Source organism: Polypterus senegalus, chromosome 13, assembly GCF_016835505.1.
Source record: "Polypterus senegalus isolate Bchr_013 chromosome 13, ASM1683550v1, whole genome shotgun sequence".
Classification (NCBI taxonomy): Eukaryota; Metazoa; Chordata; class Cladistia; order Polypteriformes; family Polypteridae; genus Polypterus; species Polypterus senegalus.
In genome coordinates this window covers 136445195-136461440 of record NC_053166.1, presented here as the reverse complement: position 1 = coordinate 136461440, position 16246 = coordinate 136445195, and the positions used below count along the sequence as shown (strand labels likewise).

The window sequence follows — 16246 nt, the reverse complement described above, 5'->3', positions numbered from 1 at the left end:
TCATCCACTGGTCGGTACGCTCATTTTCCATGGCTGCTGTAGAGCTGTAAAATGTGTGCCCTCTGACTGCTGATTATACAAAATGAACACGGATAGTTAAAAATATGTAAAATTGATTTTAAAAGGTTGTAGATATAGTTTTCTATATAATCTTCTCCACTATGTGTTTGCATCCTATTCCCTACAGGCAACACTCATTTCCATGGCTGGAGCAGATCCATGGGCTTGTGTGCACCCTGTCTGCTGCTTTCAAAATGAACCCTGGATAACTAATATTGTCTGAAATCCATGGTAAAAGATTGATGAAAGTCTTCTACATCACTTTCAAGTCTACTGTGTCCCATGTCCTCTCCACTCAAAGGGACACTCACTTCTACAGCTGAGCTTTTGCGTCAGAGTTGTGAGCTTCAACTGTTGCTTGCAGAATGAACATTAGACAATTTTTATTGGATTGGGTGTTTTTCATTATATTAATATTAATTTATTTATTCATTCAGCCTCTGTTAAAAAAAGAAGCACATTTTCCCTTAGAGTACAAGTTCTATCTATCTATCTATATGAAATACATGAGACTTGGAAAAATTCATATTATTTGTCAAATGAAGTACCAAATATCCACATTTGTAGGACAAGTCAATTAAAGAGTCCGACAAACAGCAACTGAGATATTAAAACATTTTATTGAATCTGTTCTGACAATTATAGTCTTTTAATTAAAATAATGATTATAATTATCAGAAAACATAGCCATTTTAATGTCAGCATAAAACCAGGCCAGTAACATTTTTTTTAAATAATTTCAGCAGTTTTATAAATTCCAGAATGTACACCAATAGCACTGGCATGAACTTCCTTACAAGTATCCTTTGTCTCCTAAACTCAACAAATAACTTTCATATTCCTCCTGTTGCTCTGCTTGTCTTTTTGACAATAGTAAAGGTCATCCCTTTAAAAAATTATATTCATGCAGCAATTAATAAATGGTTATAATGTAAAACACTTCAAACAAACCTGCAAAATGTACCTTTTCTTTGTTTAAGTTGACTTCTTCAATGGATCTAACACTTACAACATGGGGCACTACAACACACATACACAAATATCTTTTAGTATTGTTTTAATATAGCCTTGAAAATTGTTAGTATCTGTCCTCTATCCAAGCCACCCATTTACAAAAGAGATTTACAGGCTTGGGCCAGAAGACAAAAATGAACGGAAAGAAATGCCAATCTAGTGCTTGCCACATTGACGCTTGCTCATACTACTACAGTTTAAAAGTGCCACCCAACCTGATGCCAACTCTTTCAGATGGGTAGTGAAACCCGGAAAATGTATTAATGGACACAGGAAAAAAGTTAAAAGACTTATTCTGACAGTGACCATGTTGGGGATTGTTGATCTGTGAAGTGGCAGTAAAAATAAAAAAAATTTAAAACCTGATTACAAAATATATTAAGAAACTCAAAAGGTTTGATTAATTTATGAAAACTCCATAGAATACTTTCTAATACATGTTTTTCCTTCAACAGTCATGCTAATGTCAGAATTTGTGTGTTTTATCACCTATACTTTGTGCACATATTGATGCTGTTTTATGGAAAACAAGCACACAGTAAATAATTATCAGCGGTTACAATTTAATGTATATTTGCAGTATATACTGTATCCTGAAATGCCAAATTAGAAATGAGAAGATGATGAAAAGTTATATTTTGTTTAATATACTTTAAACAAACTGATCACAAAATGTCCTAATCAGTTTGACTTTGTTGGTACCCTAGAGTGGCACATATCCTGGAAGAAGTCCTATCAGGTTTATTTGGATTTAAAAAACCAAAATAATAATAATAATAATATATTACATTTATATAGCATTTTTCTGGCTACTCACAGCGATTTTCATAGACATACTTAAAAAGACAGTGTAAGCTTGATTTTTTTAATTAGTGGATGAGTAAGGACATAGTAAACAAAAAGTGATATAGAAGACTTCCTTCAATCTCTTTAAATAAACTATGGACAGTTTTGTAATTCCAGTGTTAATTTACAAGCAGAAGACGGGGGCACGCGTTTCTACAGCATAGACCAAGCTGTGGAAATAAGTGTCTCCTCTGCTAGAAGGGATTAAGAGACACAATCGACATGAAAGTGCTATAAAAGACTGTCTAATAGACTTATTAAAGAAACTGTGCACAATTGTAACTGCCTGGTGTTCATTTTGTAATGGACCACAGCAGATAAGGAATGCCACAGGCTGCTAAAAGTTTTTTAAATACATTTGATGAGTTTTAATCTCCATGAAAAACGGTGCAGAGAACTCCTATGTGTTTTATAGGATAATTGCACCTGCTGTGAAAATGAGAATCCTCTCCAATGTACAGGAGGTGAAAGGGTGGGTGTGATAGGAAATTTATTTATTTATTTATATAGAACTACTGTATATTTCATTCCAATAGTTTTAATGGCTCACATGGCGGAGGTGAAATTTGAGTTCAACAACAAAACCTTTCCCGTGGATTTTTCCCCCCTTTTTTGTTCCCAGGAAAAACCACCTGTGTAAATGTTTAAGAGCAAGCTGTCACTTATAGCATGACAATGGATTGCTACATTTATTTTAACGAGCTCATCATTTTACCAAAGTTTACTGTCCGCCCTCAATCACAGAGCACCCCAGTAAAACGTCAATAGCGTTTAATTTACCTGCAGCCTTAGAACGCAGACATCAGGACATCGCTGTGCGTGCATGTTTATTAACAGATATGACAGCATTTTGCACGGAGCATGCGCTAAAACAAATTGATTAAGATCAGCGATTTTCTACGGTTCACATGTTTGCCGTAAGATTTTTTTAAAGCAAACTAATTAAAAACTTCTTTGAAGAAATTTGACACAAAATAAGTCTACGACGCAGATTCTATACCATTTTATAGGAATTTTACATCATTATTTTAATAATATACATACACTATGTGTGGACTATAAAGCAATACATGTATAATTTCGTGCATTTTAACCAGTTGACATCTCTCAACTTGTTAAAAAGTTGAATATAATTAATTTATATGAACCTTTACTTCAATAATATACACATTATGTTTGCATTGCGTGAATTTGATCATGCATTCACACGTATAATAATAATAATAATAATAATAATAATAATAATAATAATAATAATATAATTATATTAATAATAATAATAATAACAACAACAATAATAATACTATTATTATTATTGTTATTAATTCCTTACATTTCTTACTACTCAAAGCAATTTGTAAAAATAAATAAGTAAATAAATAAAATAACAGAAAGGAAGCCCCCCGGACACAAACCAGTGATCATTTAACTGCGAGTCAGCAATCTTACCACCACCTCTTCCTGTTAGATACGCGCATTATAATTTTGAGCACTACTTTTTTATTTTATACTGTCATAAACAAATTACATCAAAAAGTTTTTTTAAAAAGCCAATTTGAAGCAGAGGGTAAGTAATAGCTATTTTCTTTTGTAAGTCAATCAAAAATGCTTAAGCCTTAAAAACGATCGCCCTGTCAAAATAAGAGACTCTTTCACCTCGTTGGCGTGAATCATCTTTAAATTAAATGCTGCCAATAAGGAATAATAGAAATCACCGCGCTGCTTTCTAAATTTGACGAACTAAACTTTTATTAGGTAAAAAAAATGATCGTCCGTGACAGATACACTTAATCAGCAGTATGTGCGACCCACGATGTGTGAGTTAGAGTATTTGTGTTGTGTACGCGCGTGTGTTTGGTTTTCTCAGTTTTACAATAAAAACAGACATCAGTTATTTGTGAAGCAGGAATATTCTGATCAATCTGGTCCCTGATCACTGATAAATATTCAGAAGAAACAGCTATTCCAGTGTTTACATCCATAACATCCTTTCAGCAAACAGGACTAAGTTCCTTGCTGAACCAGATCGCCCTTTAATGAAATGCTGCCAATACGGAATAACAGATATCACCGGGCGGCTTTCCACCAATGATAAACCAGCGTCTCATGAGGTGAAAAATGGGACGTACTGTGGTTGCGATTAATGCTTTCTAGTAACTCTGCTTTTGAGAAGAATCTGTCATGGGAGGGACAAGAGGGAGCGAGTGAGGCGGGTACAATGAGCCGGGGCGGGGACGGAGCGAGGCGAAGAGGCGGGTATCTGTGCGAGTGTTTTAAATAATAAAAGGAAAAAAAGTGCTTTGAAATCAAGGACCCCCAACCAAGAGGGCTTACGAAACAAAACGCGACAGACAAGCGTATGCTGCTTGTATAAAATGTTCACAATAATTACAACAGTGTTGAAGCAATGATGAAGCGAAAGGGAGATGCTAAACATCGGTGACCGCGTTGTGCCTGCCCATAAATCCCAACCAATGTATATATCTGAACCGATCTATCTGAACCAATATATATATCAGAACGGATGTATCTGAACCGATGTATATATCTAAACCAATCTATTTTAACCCATATATATATTTAAACCAATGTATATCAACCAATATATATATCTCAACCAATGTATATATTTGAACGGATGTATTCAAACCAATGTATAAATCTGAACGGATGTATCTCAACCAATGTATATATATCAGAACGGATCTATGCAAACCAATTTATATATATTTCAACCAATGTATCTAAACCAATGTATATATCTGAGCGGATGTATTCAAACCGATGTATATATCTCAACCAATACATCCCAACCAATGTATATATTTGAACCGAAATATATATCTGAATGGATGTATTAAAACCAATGTATATATTCAAACCAATGTATCTGAACCGATATAAATATCTGAACCAATGTATATATTTACAAACCAATCTTTTTTTTTCCTGAGCGGCCCCTCATAGTGTGTGTGTATATATATATATATATGTGTGTGTGTGTGTGTATATATATATATATATATATATATATATATATATATATATATATATATATATGTTATATATATGTGTGTGTGTATATATATGTGTGTGTATATATATATATATATATATATATATATATATATATATATATATATATATATATATATATATATATATATATATATATATATATATATATATACTCCTTATGCTCCCTACATGAGTGTTGGTGTGATGGAGTGGGAGAAGGGGAGCATTTAGCGATGGGAAGGAAAAACTCCATACTTCCGAAGTAACCTGCCCAAGATACTATGGGATACTAATCTCAAGCTTTTCCTAATTTCATAAAGCACATATAGGACAGGACTGGTAATTTTCCAATTATCTTTCATTTATCTGTACTGACCTTCTGTTTTACAGCTAGGATGCAATCGGTTTTGCTCCCATAAATATGAGATTTAGATTTTGGACAGAGCTTCATTCTAGTACCACTCCTTATGCTTAGGCTAATGAGTGTGATCCCTGTGTAGCTAGATCACAGCCTTTTTACTTTGTTTTTAAAAATTATCCTGTGGCACTCTCTCTCCCTTCATGCATTATTTATTTGTCTTAATAGCCAAACACACACACACACATTACTCACTTTGACAACTTCAGCAACACAGATGAACCAGTCCATAACCAATTATTTCGCCACTGTCTTCCCCAAGTAGTGTGGTTTATTCACAAGGGTTTAGCATTTCCTCAAAGTGCTCCTTTAATAATCTGTTTATAAGCATATTCATAAGTGCAGCTACTGCGGAAACAAAGCACGGTATAAACCGTAAGTTTAAATTAAGTTTATAGACACGCTCCCACTGCCGTTTGTCATGCACAGTGACGCATACAAGCATATTCATGACTGCAGCTACTTCGGAAACAAAGCACGGTGTAAACCTAAAGTTTAAATTAAGTTCATAGGTATGCTGCTGCTGGCAATTGTCATGCCCACGACTAATGCGGGATACAAGTTTAATGAGAGGACGCAGGGTATAAACGAGAGTTTTGATCACTTTGTAACTAAGTTAACATTGCTGGTGAAGGGCTGTGCTTATGCAAATTCCGAGAGACTGTGTTTGTGGGGGGATTGACAGTTGAGGCGGGTGGGGGAGTGACATCATCCTCTCCCCCTCCCATTCACCTCATTTTGCTCTGAGCTGACCTCCGCAGCGAACACGGTCTTGCAGAAGCAACTTTGTCACGCTGCCACCAAATACTCACAGAAAAATCCACAAGTTAATACACACGCTTCTCTAGAGTTTCTCCACACTCAATGTATTCCTCGCATCCCCGTTATACCCTCTGATCTCCCATTTCAATTCAGATGCCTCCAATTTCCAGTAAGGCTCTGCTTCGCGATGAGAAGTAAGTCGTCTCACGGACAGACCCAACAAAAGGTTGCCATTGATTTCAGGCAAGATTGCTTTTCTCCTGGACAACTATACGTTGCATTCTCAAGGGTGAGCTTGCGCAGCTTCGTCATATTACAACCAGAGTGCTGAACTGACAACGTGATATATAAAGAGAACGATAATAATCGTAATAAACGAACAATAAAACAGCGGAGAACCCATGGATTAAATAAAAAGGCAGCTTTCTTGGCAAAGCAAGGAAAGAGGATGGCTTTATATGTCGTTCGTTTATAAAACAGCGGAGAAGCTGTGTAATGGCTGCTTCACAAAAGCCAGCGGGCCTATATATGAGCAGGCAGTCAGCTAAAGAAGGGAATCAATAAATATCTCTAATCGTGATAAACAAACAAAAAATAGCGTACAAGCCGCGGATTAAATAAAGGAAATGGGTACCTGAACAGTACAGTAAGTCTCGAATAGCTACACAATAGCTATAAGAATCATAATAAATGAACAATAAAACAGTACAGAACCGCGAAGCAAGGAGAAACGACGGCCTTATATGGGTTGAATCAGAACCCCCCACCCTCCTGGCACTCACTCCCTTATCACCACAATGTGTCTGAAGGTGCTGCACGCATCCTGGCCAAGTCAGGTGTCAGAATAGCACACAAACCCACGAACAATCTGCGCATGGTCCTCTTTAATGCTAAAAACAAGAAATTGACAGCAGAATCACGAAACGCAGTGTACAGCATTCCATGCAGTTCGTGCTCAGCGGTATACATTGGACAAACTTCAAAAAGAATCGCAACACGTATACAGGAACACCACAATGCCGTCAGAAGAAAGGACTCACTATCACTGATCTATACACATACTAAATCAACAGGACATACATTTAATTGGGACGATGTACAAGTAAAATTTAAAGCCAATAATAAAAGTGCCAGAGAGCTGGCCGAATCCTGGTTATCAAATGAGAACGCCATTAACAGACACTTGGACATAAAACCAGCATATGCAAACTTAAGAAGAACTTAATAAACAAGACTTTACTCCCAATAAGCCGCCACCCCTCCCCATCCATATATCTATACTAATAAAAGGCAAAGCCCTCACTCACTCATCACTAATTCTCCAACTTCCCGTGTAGGTAGAAGGCTGAAATTTGGCAGGCTAATTCCTTACAGCTTACTTACAAAAGTTGGGCAGGTTTCATTTCGAAATTCTACGCCTAATGGTCATAACTGGAAGGTATTTTTCTCCATTAACTGTAATGGAGTTGAGCTGGAAAGACGTGGGGAGTTTGTGACATCATCACGCCTCCCACGTAATCACGTGAACTGACTGTCAACGCAGTATGTAGAAAACCAGGAAGACCTCCAAAAAGCGCTTAAGAAAACATGCATTATATAATTGAGAAGGCAGCGAAACAATAAGAAGCGAGCGAGTGACATATACTATCCAAATTGAGCACTTATTGGCAAGGAAAGAAGTAACTCAGAGGAAATCAAGCAATGATCTGAAATGATTTAATTAACAGTAGAGATAATTACACTATGTTCAGAATGATAATAGCATGCATAATAATTAAATGTGAGATTACAAGAAAGTATTGGTCTTTGCCCAGTTTGAAGAAACCCTTTAGAACAAATCAGGGATAGTGAGTTTTAAATAAGATTTTCAGTTTTCTATTTCTATAGGAATTGTCACAGAATTAGATTTTATCATTCAATTTAATCATTCTGATTAATTATACTAAATATACTTGGTAATGTGAAATGAGTTAAATTACCAAAATATGTATGTACGTGTGTGTGTGTGTAATAAATATATATATATTTTTTTTTAACACACACTTGCTTTAAGAACCAAAACTGCATGTAACCTATAGTGGAGGTTGGCAAAGTTTCGTTTAATGTTATTTAAGTATTTATATTTTGTAGACTTTTGCCTTGGTATTAGCAATTTTATTTTTAGCCACCATAGAATGTCATTTTTTTCTATAGCGTTCTAAAAATCGGTGAACTCAATAACATTGTTTGAAAGATATTCCAACAATTCTTGTATCACTAATGGAGAGGCATATTTTCAATTTCTCTCCTAAAAACAAATAGTTGTAGAACAATGTTAATATTCAAATTTTGGGCACTAAATAGCTATGCTGATTTAACTTAAATATTCTGCAACTGTAGTGACCTCAAACATTTCCTTCAAAGGCAATTTATTGACTGAGAACCCAGGTTCTTCTACATTAATTGGAGTGGTTTCTTTTGAGTTGTATCCATGTTTGGAACAGTGTTATCTTTTAGCTAGTCCTGTTTGTACATAACTACATTTACTATGATAATGTTTATAATTCTCTAACTCATTATCTGAACAAACGTATTCTTCATTATTTTGCCCTCACCAAAGAGATGAGTTTTCAACTCCAACCTTAATTAATTTATTTTTCAAAAATAAAATCATTTTTTCTATGCATGGCCTCACTTTTGGGGCAATCCCTAGTGATTTTGTGGCTTGAAAATGTATTGCTATGGTGCCTCTTTAGAGAGCAGGTGTTTGGAAAGTACCAGTCAGTGTCTGACTTATTTAATTAGCAGTGGAGATTCTAAACCTAGATCTTTAGGTTTGACAAATAATATTTTGACCAGCTCTTGTAATTTTGTTTTCTTTTATTCTGACCCATTAAGGCTGCATTCAGTAAGCATTGGCCACAATAAAACTCAGTCATTCAACTTGTTACTTAAATTTTACCATACAATTTGTAAAATGCTGTTTTAGTTTCCAAAACTGTAGATATTTACCTTGGGAACCCCCTAGTATTGTAATACAGGGTTAAAATAAAACAGAATGAGCAGATGCTGCATGTTCTCACTGAGAACATTTCTCAGCCCATTGGGACATGTGAAGAACATTATTACTACAGCAGATTATTCTGCTTTAAGGTTACTCACTTCTCTACTAATCCATCCTCTTCTTCTTGCACTTTGCTTTCGTATTTTTGTATGTTTTTAATACATTATTTCTTTTCTTGCAGTATGATGCTGTTCCTATTCAATCCAGTGTTATTTGTTCCTGTCATCATTCTCCATCAATGGTAAGAAATAAGCCTGATTCTAGATCGCCGCTCGCCATACCAGGCGCCAGCTGCAGCCCAAGCCACAAAATGGAAGGCACTACAGCGGGAATGAGAACCGCCCTGGAAAATATGGAAGAGCAGCAACCATCTATACAGCAGCCAAAAAGAAAAAGACCTGAAGACTTTAGATTTGGGAAAATATTAGGAGAAGGATCTTTCTCTACGGCAAGTAGTTTCCTTTCAAGAAAAATAAGCAAAATGTCAACAGCCATGTTTATTTTAAATACTGCGTAATTAAGTAGCTACTGTTTTAGTGTATATATTGTATGGTGTTTTAGTTTTGTTTTTTCTTTGAAAGTGTTTAGTTTAAGCCTTTCAAGTCTCTCAGTCGTTTGTTTATACTGTATGTTGCCAATGTATTGATCAACAAAATCTGACTTTCCATACCTAGCATGTTCCCCTATAAATTTCAAAAAATAAATGAAACTGACCTTTCCTAGTCCTTATTTAATATGAATGGCAAGCAGGGTGTGTCCATATTTCACTTCAGTGTCAGTTTTTTTTTAATCAGTTGCATATTTAGCAGCTTTTTGCTGTTGTGATTTCAGACTCGAACTTTTTTTATGCCTTTGTAGATGTTAATCAGGAAAAATATTGCAAAGAATGTAGCATGTATTTATTTGAATAAAAATGTAACATTGTTAATTTAGACTTTTTTTAATATACTTTTGTTATTCTGAGGAGTCTTTATGGTATTTAAGTTGTATAAATAGTAGGAGAAATAGTATGAGTATTATGAAACACTTAATATAACTTTGATTCAATGCTGTTTCATTCGTTTCATATTGGTAAATATCATTGCTCTGTCTAATGCAGAATTTCCTGTTATGAACAAAAAGCAGGTAATATTTTGTTTCCAAGTAAAATTGTTTTGGTGACTTTTCATCCTGTAGGCTTTACTGGTATCAGAATAATCAAAACATGAATGTTTTTCATTCCATTTTTCTTAAAATATATGAAATTACGATTGTTGGTTTTAAATTCTTTAACATTTGCTAACAGTATACATCAATTGTAATATACTAAAGCGCAAATAAGCAAAACAATTTGTGAGGATTGTGACTTTTTAATCTGAGTAGAAATTGAAACTTTTCTTTCAAAGCATTTATCGGGTAAGGAGTGCTCCAATTTACTCTAGGGTACATGAGCTTATGCTCAGAAATGTTTAAAAATTGAACCTTGCATATGTCTTGCCTAACTTTTTTTTATCCTTCTGTAATGGACAGGTTGTACTAGCAAGAGAATATTCAACAGATAAAGAATATGCAAGTGAGTAAATGCATCCTTTTATTCAAAAGTGTAGTGATTAAATTGTTTTTGTAACAGAATTAACTGACAATTTGTTCAGATTATTTCAAGGTAATTGGTGTTAAATTATTGTCAGCACTAGTAGTTACTAGTATTTTGCTTATGTTCTTGTAACATTTACCTGTTCATTAAGTGTTAGTTTTTTAAGCAAACAGTATGTTTTTTTTTTTTCCAATTTTAGTTAAAATTTTGGTGAAGCGCCATATCATTAAGGAAAACAAGCCACATTATGTTAAAAGAGAGAGAGATGTGATGTCAGACCTGGATCACCCTTTCATTGTAAAACTTTATTTTACTTTTCAAGATGATGAAAAACTATGTATCCTTTAAGCAAGACAAAATACAGTAAAAACCTGTCTCATCTCAAAATCTGTATGTCATGTTATTGTTAGTGGGTTTTTTTTTGTTTGTTTTTTTTAAAGCAAATTCGATCAATTTATTATAAATGTGTGTAAAATCAGTACAAAAGATTTCGCTTTTTGTTTATTTACTCTGTTTAGGTGTGTATGTATGAATGTATAGTACATAGAAGTGATTAGAATTTGTAAGATGTGTTAATTATTTCAATTTCTTTAGCAAACTGCTAAAAATGTGTACATTTTCAATTTAGTAAAAAATTAACAATAACAGTGTAAACAAATGGCTTTAAGATTAATTGATAAATTGCAATTATGGTTTTCTTAGTAGTAAAAAAAATCTTAAGTTTTTAAAGACTTTAAAAGCTATTCTTTTGCAGTTCTAATTTTTCACTTAATTTAGCCAGACTGCTCCTGAAGTAATTGGGCTGTTAATGTAACTAGAACACAATTATTTTTAACAAGGTTCGTAAGCTAAAATGACTCTTAAACTGGGAAAAATTGTACAAAAGTAACATATTTTACCATATAATTTATATATGCTGTAATTTCAGACCTGATTTTATTTAAATGTCAAAAGGTATATTCTAGATATACTAATTTCTTTGTTGAAAATCTCATCATACAGTCTTACATAAATAAAATATTCTTCAAAGAATTAATATAGTTCACATATCTTGTACTGTTTAAATATACTATATATGCATGTATCTTAATTTTTATTTATTAAGAGACATTAAAATAAGATAAATTTAATGTAAGTAAAAATCTATATGCACTTATTTGAAGTTAATTTTTGTATAGGCATTTTACATAAATTTGTGATCATTGAACAATATGTTTTGGAAAAGTTTCTATTGTCTTAAATACTTTTGTAAATTCATTTAACTTTTGATACAGCTTGAACAAAACATTATGAAATTATGCTGAATTGTTAATCACTGTATACCTTACCAAAGCTTTAAAAACTTTTCTTTGCTTTAAACATTCAACAATATTTTAGATTTTTAAGGATATTCACTTTTTGATTTTGATTATTGCATGCATTATTAGACATTCTTTGGGTGTATCTTGCTTAAATGTTATGTGTTATATTGCTGATATTGCCCTTAACTCTTTATTTAAGACTTTGGTCTTAGCTATGCTAAAAATGGGGAACTGCTTAAATACATTCGCAAAATAGGTTCATTTGATGAGACCTGTACGAGGTTCTACTCTGCTGAAATAGTATGTGCATTAGAATATTTACATAAGAAGGGGATTATTCACAGGTAAATAAGAGTTAAATGTTAATGTTTTCAAGTTTACATAATTTGCCAGTTCTATATTTACATTCCAAATGCTGGTTCTGTTTAAAGCTCTAATGCAGTGATACATTTTTCCCAATTGCAAGTTACCAATAGTCCTTGATCTTTTTTGCTGAAAGTTGCACAAGATCTGTGCAAAATAGCCAAAGTTGTCTGATAGTTTGAATCTTTTTTCCATATCTCACTTTTCACTTCAGCTGCTCATGCTCGTTTATTGTTGTGCACATCTGAAAAGTGGGAGCAGCTGATGGCAGGTTTTATATATGCCTTCAGCTTTTTTGTAGGAAACATTGCACAAATTGTTCATGGAAAGATGTTATAAAACCAACAGCTTATCGCTTGTTCTTTTCTTTTGCTTCCCTACCCACTATTGTGTTCCAAACAAAGTAGCTCTAGCAATGAAACTAGTTGTAAAGCTACAAAAAAGTAATTTGCCTTTGTGTTGGCAATGAATGTTAAGACTTCGCTTTGTTCTTTATTAAAGAGAGAACACATTTTGAGCATCACTGTATTTTAATGAAAATTTTCTAAGTGAGTAAAGGAAATTATTTCCATATATTAAGCTTTGGCATAAATGTATTTATAGTTTAAGCAGTAGCATGTAACATTAATTCTGAAGTGTGCTTAGTTTATTTCAAAGTGTGTTTAAATATTTGTTTATATTGGTTTCCTGCAGCACTGACTGATTCATTGTATTTTAGGGACCTTAAACCAGAGAACATTTTACTCAGTGAGGAGATGCACATCCAAATTACAGATTTTGGAACAGCCAAACAGTTGTCTTCAGATAGCAGACAAGGCTAGTTCTATTTATTTTTCATTTTTACATATTTTAAGAATCATTTTTTACAATAATCAGTTTATGTATATTGATATAATTGTAAATTTGGTAACAAGTAGTATCAAGACTAAGGAAAACTTTCTGTGATGTAAACAAGAAATAAAAATTGATTTTGGGGGGTATGGGAGCATTTTCTTTTTGAAACTGCTATCATAGGCCTTAAACAAAATTACCTGTTTTAATAATAAAATGCACCAAAGTTTGATGTTCTCTATTGTTTCTTTATTACAAAACCATACAAGAATGAATATTACTATCCGACTTATTTCTTAAATTTTTAAGCCATGCCAGAGTTGGCAAATTCCTGACTCACTCTCTCTGTCTCTCTCTCTCTCTCTCTCTCCTATTTGTTTTCTAGCAAGGGCAAATTCATTTGTAGGAACAGCACAGTATGTTTCTCCAGAGCTGCTAACTGAAAAATCTGCATGTTTAAGGTAACTCAGCATTTTGCTTGTTAAATAAATAGTTTTCCCCCTCTATTTCTAATATCTGTTTTTTTTTCCCAGCATTAAGCTGTGTTACAGAAATGCTTGTTTGATTAATTGGAGTTATAACAGTAATAAGTCATAGGTATATGTTTAGCAAAATAATTTGCCTTTATTTAAAGTACATACTTTGTAATATATTTACTAACTGTACAGCATCAAATCATGTTTTATTTTGTGCATCTTATTTAGCTCTGATCTCTGGGCCTTGGGTTGTATTATCTATCAACTTGTGGCTGGATTACCACCTTTTAGAGCTGGGTAAGTGTTTCCTAATTTTAGAATCTAGTTTATTTGCTTGAGAAATTGCAAGTATTTGTGTGACTTTTCTTGGCAAGTGTGGAAACCTCACACAGTAACGTGATTAAACACCTTGCAAAATAACAGGAAATAATGGTTGCAGAAGACTTGGAAAAAAATCTTATTCAGCCGTCTGGTTTAGTTTCACTTTTAACTGATGTACCACTGTAGAGCTGAGTGTGTTAATCACTTTGTAACCTGTTATAATGCACAATACATTTGCATTAAGACATTCAGCCTGGCAACCTGCATAATAAATAAAGAGCTTTTCTATTTTAAATATTTAGACTGGGTTTCAGAATGGCACATAATGTGCAAGGTTGACATTTATACTTACAAGATCCAGAGAGCCGAGTTCATTTCTTGGTCTATTTACTGTCTTCATGGAGTTTGTACTCTGGATATTGAAAAGATGAATTGAATTAATTTGCTTTTCTTATTTTGAATGAGTGCGAGTATGTGTGAATGGTGCCTTATTGTGCTTTGAAGTTCATCTAGGGTTGATGTGGGGTTAACTAAATAAAAAAGGTATTTTCAAAAAGTATATGGTGGATGTTCAGGCTCATTTAAATCAGAACTTTAAAAGTCGTCTGGGGTAAATACATATTTTAACATATTTAATATTTTGTAGAAAATAGAAAGCAATTGCATTTTTGATATTTTTATATGATGTTTAAAGTATTTTCTTTTTTATTGTACCAGAAATGAATACCTTATTTTCCAGAAGATCATTAAACTGGAGTATGAATTTCCTGAGAAATTTTTTCCAAAAGCAAAAGACCTTGTTCAGCAGTTGTTGGTAAGGACCTTTATAACATATTGAGTTGTATCAGAAAATGCCTGTCGTTAATAATTCATTCATAGTTCCAACTTGTGGTTGTAAGCAGAGATTAATCTAGTAATGAAGAGAATTAAACTGGATTCTCAGCTTACTGAGGTGGCTGTGAATTTTGCATAAGGAAAATAGATTACAACAAAAAAGTGCATTCACAAATGTTTTGTATGCACAGGCTGATGATGAGGAAATACTTTATGTAAGACATAAACATTACAAGAGAGTCAAGCAGCAATTTACAGCTGCACACTTTATGTGGCAGCACACGTTCCATATATATTCATTGCACAAGTTCAAATTCAGAGCATTAATACTGTATACATTAATTTACATTAATGCCTTTATAAATCACAGTAAAACAATACTCATCTTGCTAAGAGACAGTCCAGGTGAAGATGAAGCAGTTTACTGCATATGCTGTAAATACCTTATAATCATTCTTGATGTCTTATTCACTGAAACAGTTAATGACAAAAATATCAGTCTTCAATGGATTGCATAAATGAGTGGCATTTAGCAAAAAAGATAGAGCACACAAGTCTTTGGTGCCTGTAGATGTCTAGTTCTGTGTAGAATGTTAAACTGGTCTAATTATCAGAAACTAAATTATTTTGAATGAATGATAAATTCTCTATAAACTTGTTCAACCGCAATCTTTTGTGTACACTGTAAGTAGCTCAAACAGACTGGTCTAGTGAGGTCCTCAAGTACAGGCTGAGAGGATGCGTTAATGCTACAACTCAATTCTTAGTTATTTCTGCTATTTTAGGTGCTGTTATATTTGTATTAATTCAACCTTAAGAATAATATTATAAGAAGAGGGTCAAATGGAGCGTCAAGAATGTCCTCATGAGTCATAGTTATTTATGTGTTAATCAATGTTAAAAAAAAATGTAATCTCTGACATTGCCAGATCAAATTAATGGTCTCACATTTACAAAAAGCCGGTGATGGGCATTAAAAGTTAATACGACCACAGACTGATAAATGTCATTGACCTTATCCTGTCTCTTTGGTAGTACAAGACAGATACCTTTTTGCTAACCTGTATAAACATATCTTGCCTGAATTAAAACAACAGGTCTAGTAAGGCAGCAAAATGCATTCATATACATCTCTACTACTTTCTTTTTCTTCCCTAATTGATTAAAAAATACTCTGTTAGGAAAGTCTGCTCTAGTTTTCATGTATGCTATAATAGGAGGATGTCCTAATTAGAGGGGAGAGAAGTCCCAGAGATTTCCTTCTCACCATGTATGAGCACTATCTAATGCAGAGTCTTGTGGCATTAGAAACTGAAATTCCCATACCATACTGTATAATTGCCACATAGTACACTCTCCATGGTGAAAATTTCTGTCTTTGTAGTG

The 16246-nt window shown here is 33.5% G+C and overlaps 1 protein-coding gene across 1 annotated transcript in view; it reads left to right on the top strand.

Moving 5' to 3' along the window:
- The window catches only part of LOC120542912 (3-phosphoinositide-dependent protein kinase 1-like), a 96919-nt gene that overhangs the window by 51477 nt on the left and 29196 nt on the right, over positions 1-16246 (top strand). The window contains exons 2-9 of the mRNA XM_039775640.1: positions 9343-9609; positions 10671-10713; positions 10934-11071; positions 12235-12379; positions 13117-13214; positions 13615-13690; positions 13934-14002; positions 14744-14840. Of these exons, the coding sequence (XP_039631574.1) occupies positions 9343-9609; positions 10671-10713; positions 10934-11071; positions 12235-12379; positions 13117-13214; positions 13615-13690; positions 13934-14002; positions 14744-14840 (933 nt within the window). The remainder of the gene's footprint in view (positions 1-9342; positions 9610-10670; positions 10714-10933; positions 11072-12234; positions 12380-13116; positions 13215-13614; positions 13691-13933; positions 14003-14743; positions 14841-16246) is intronic.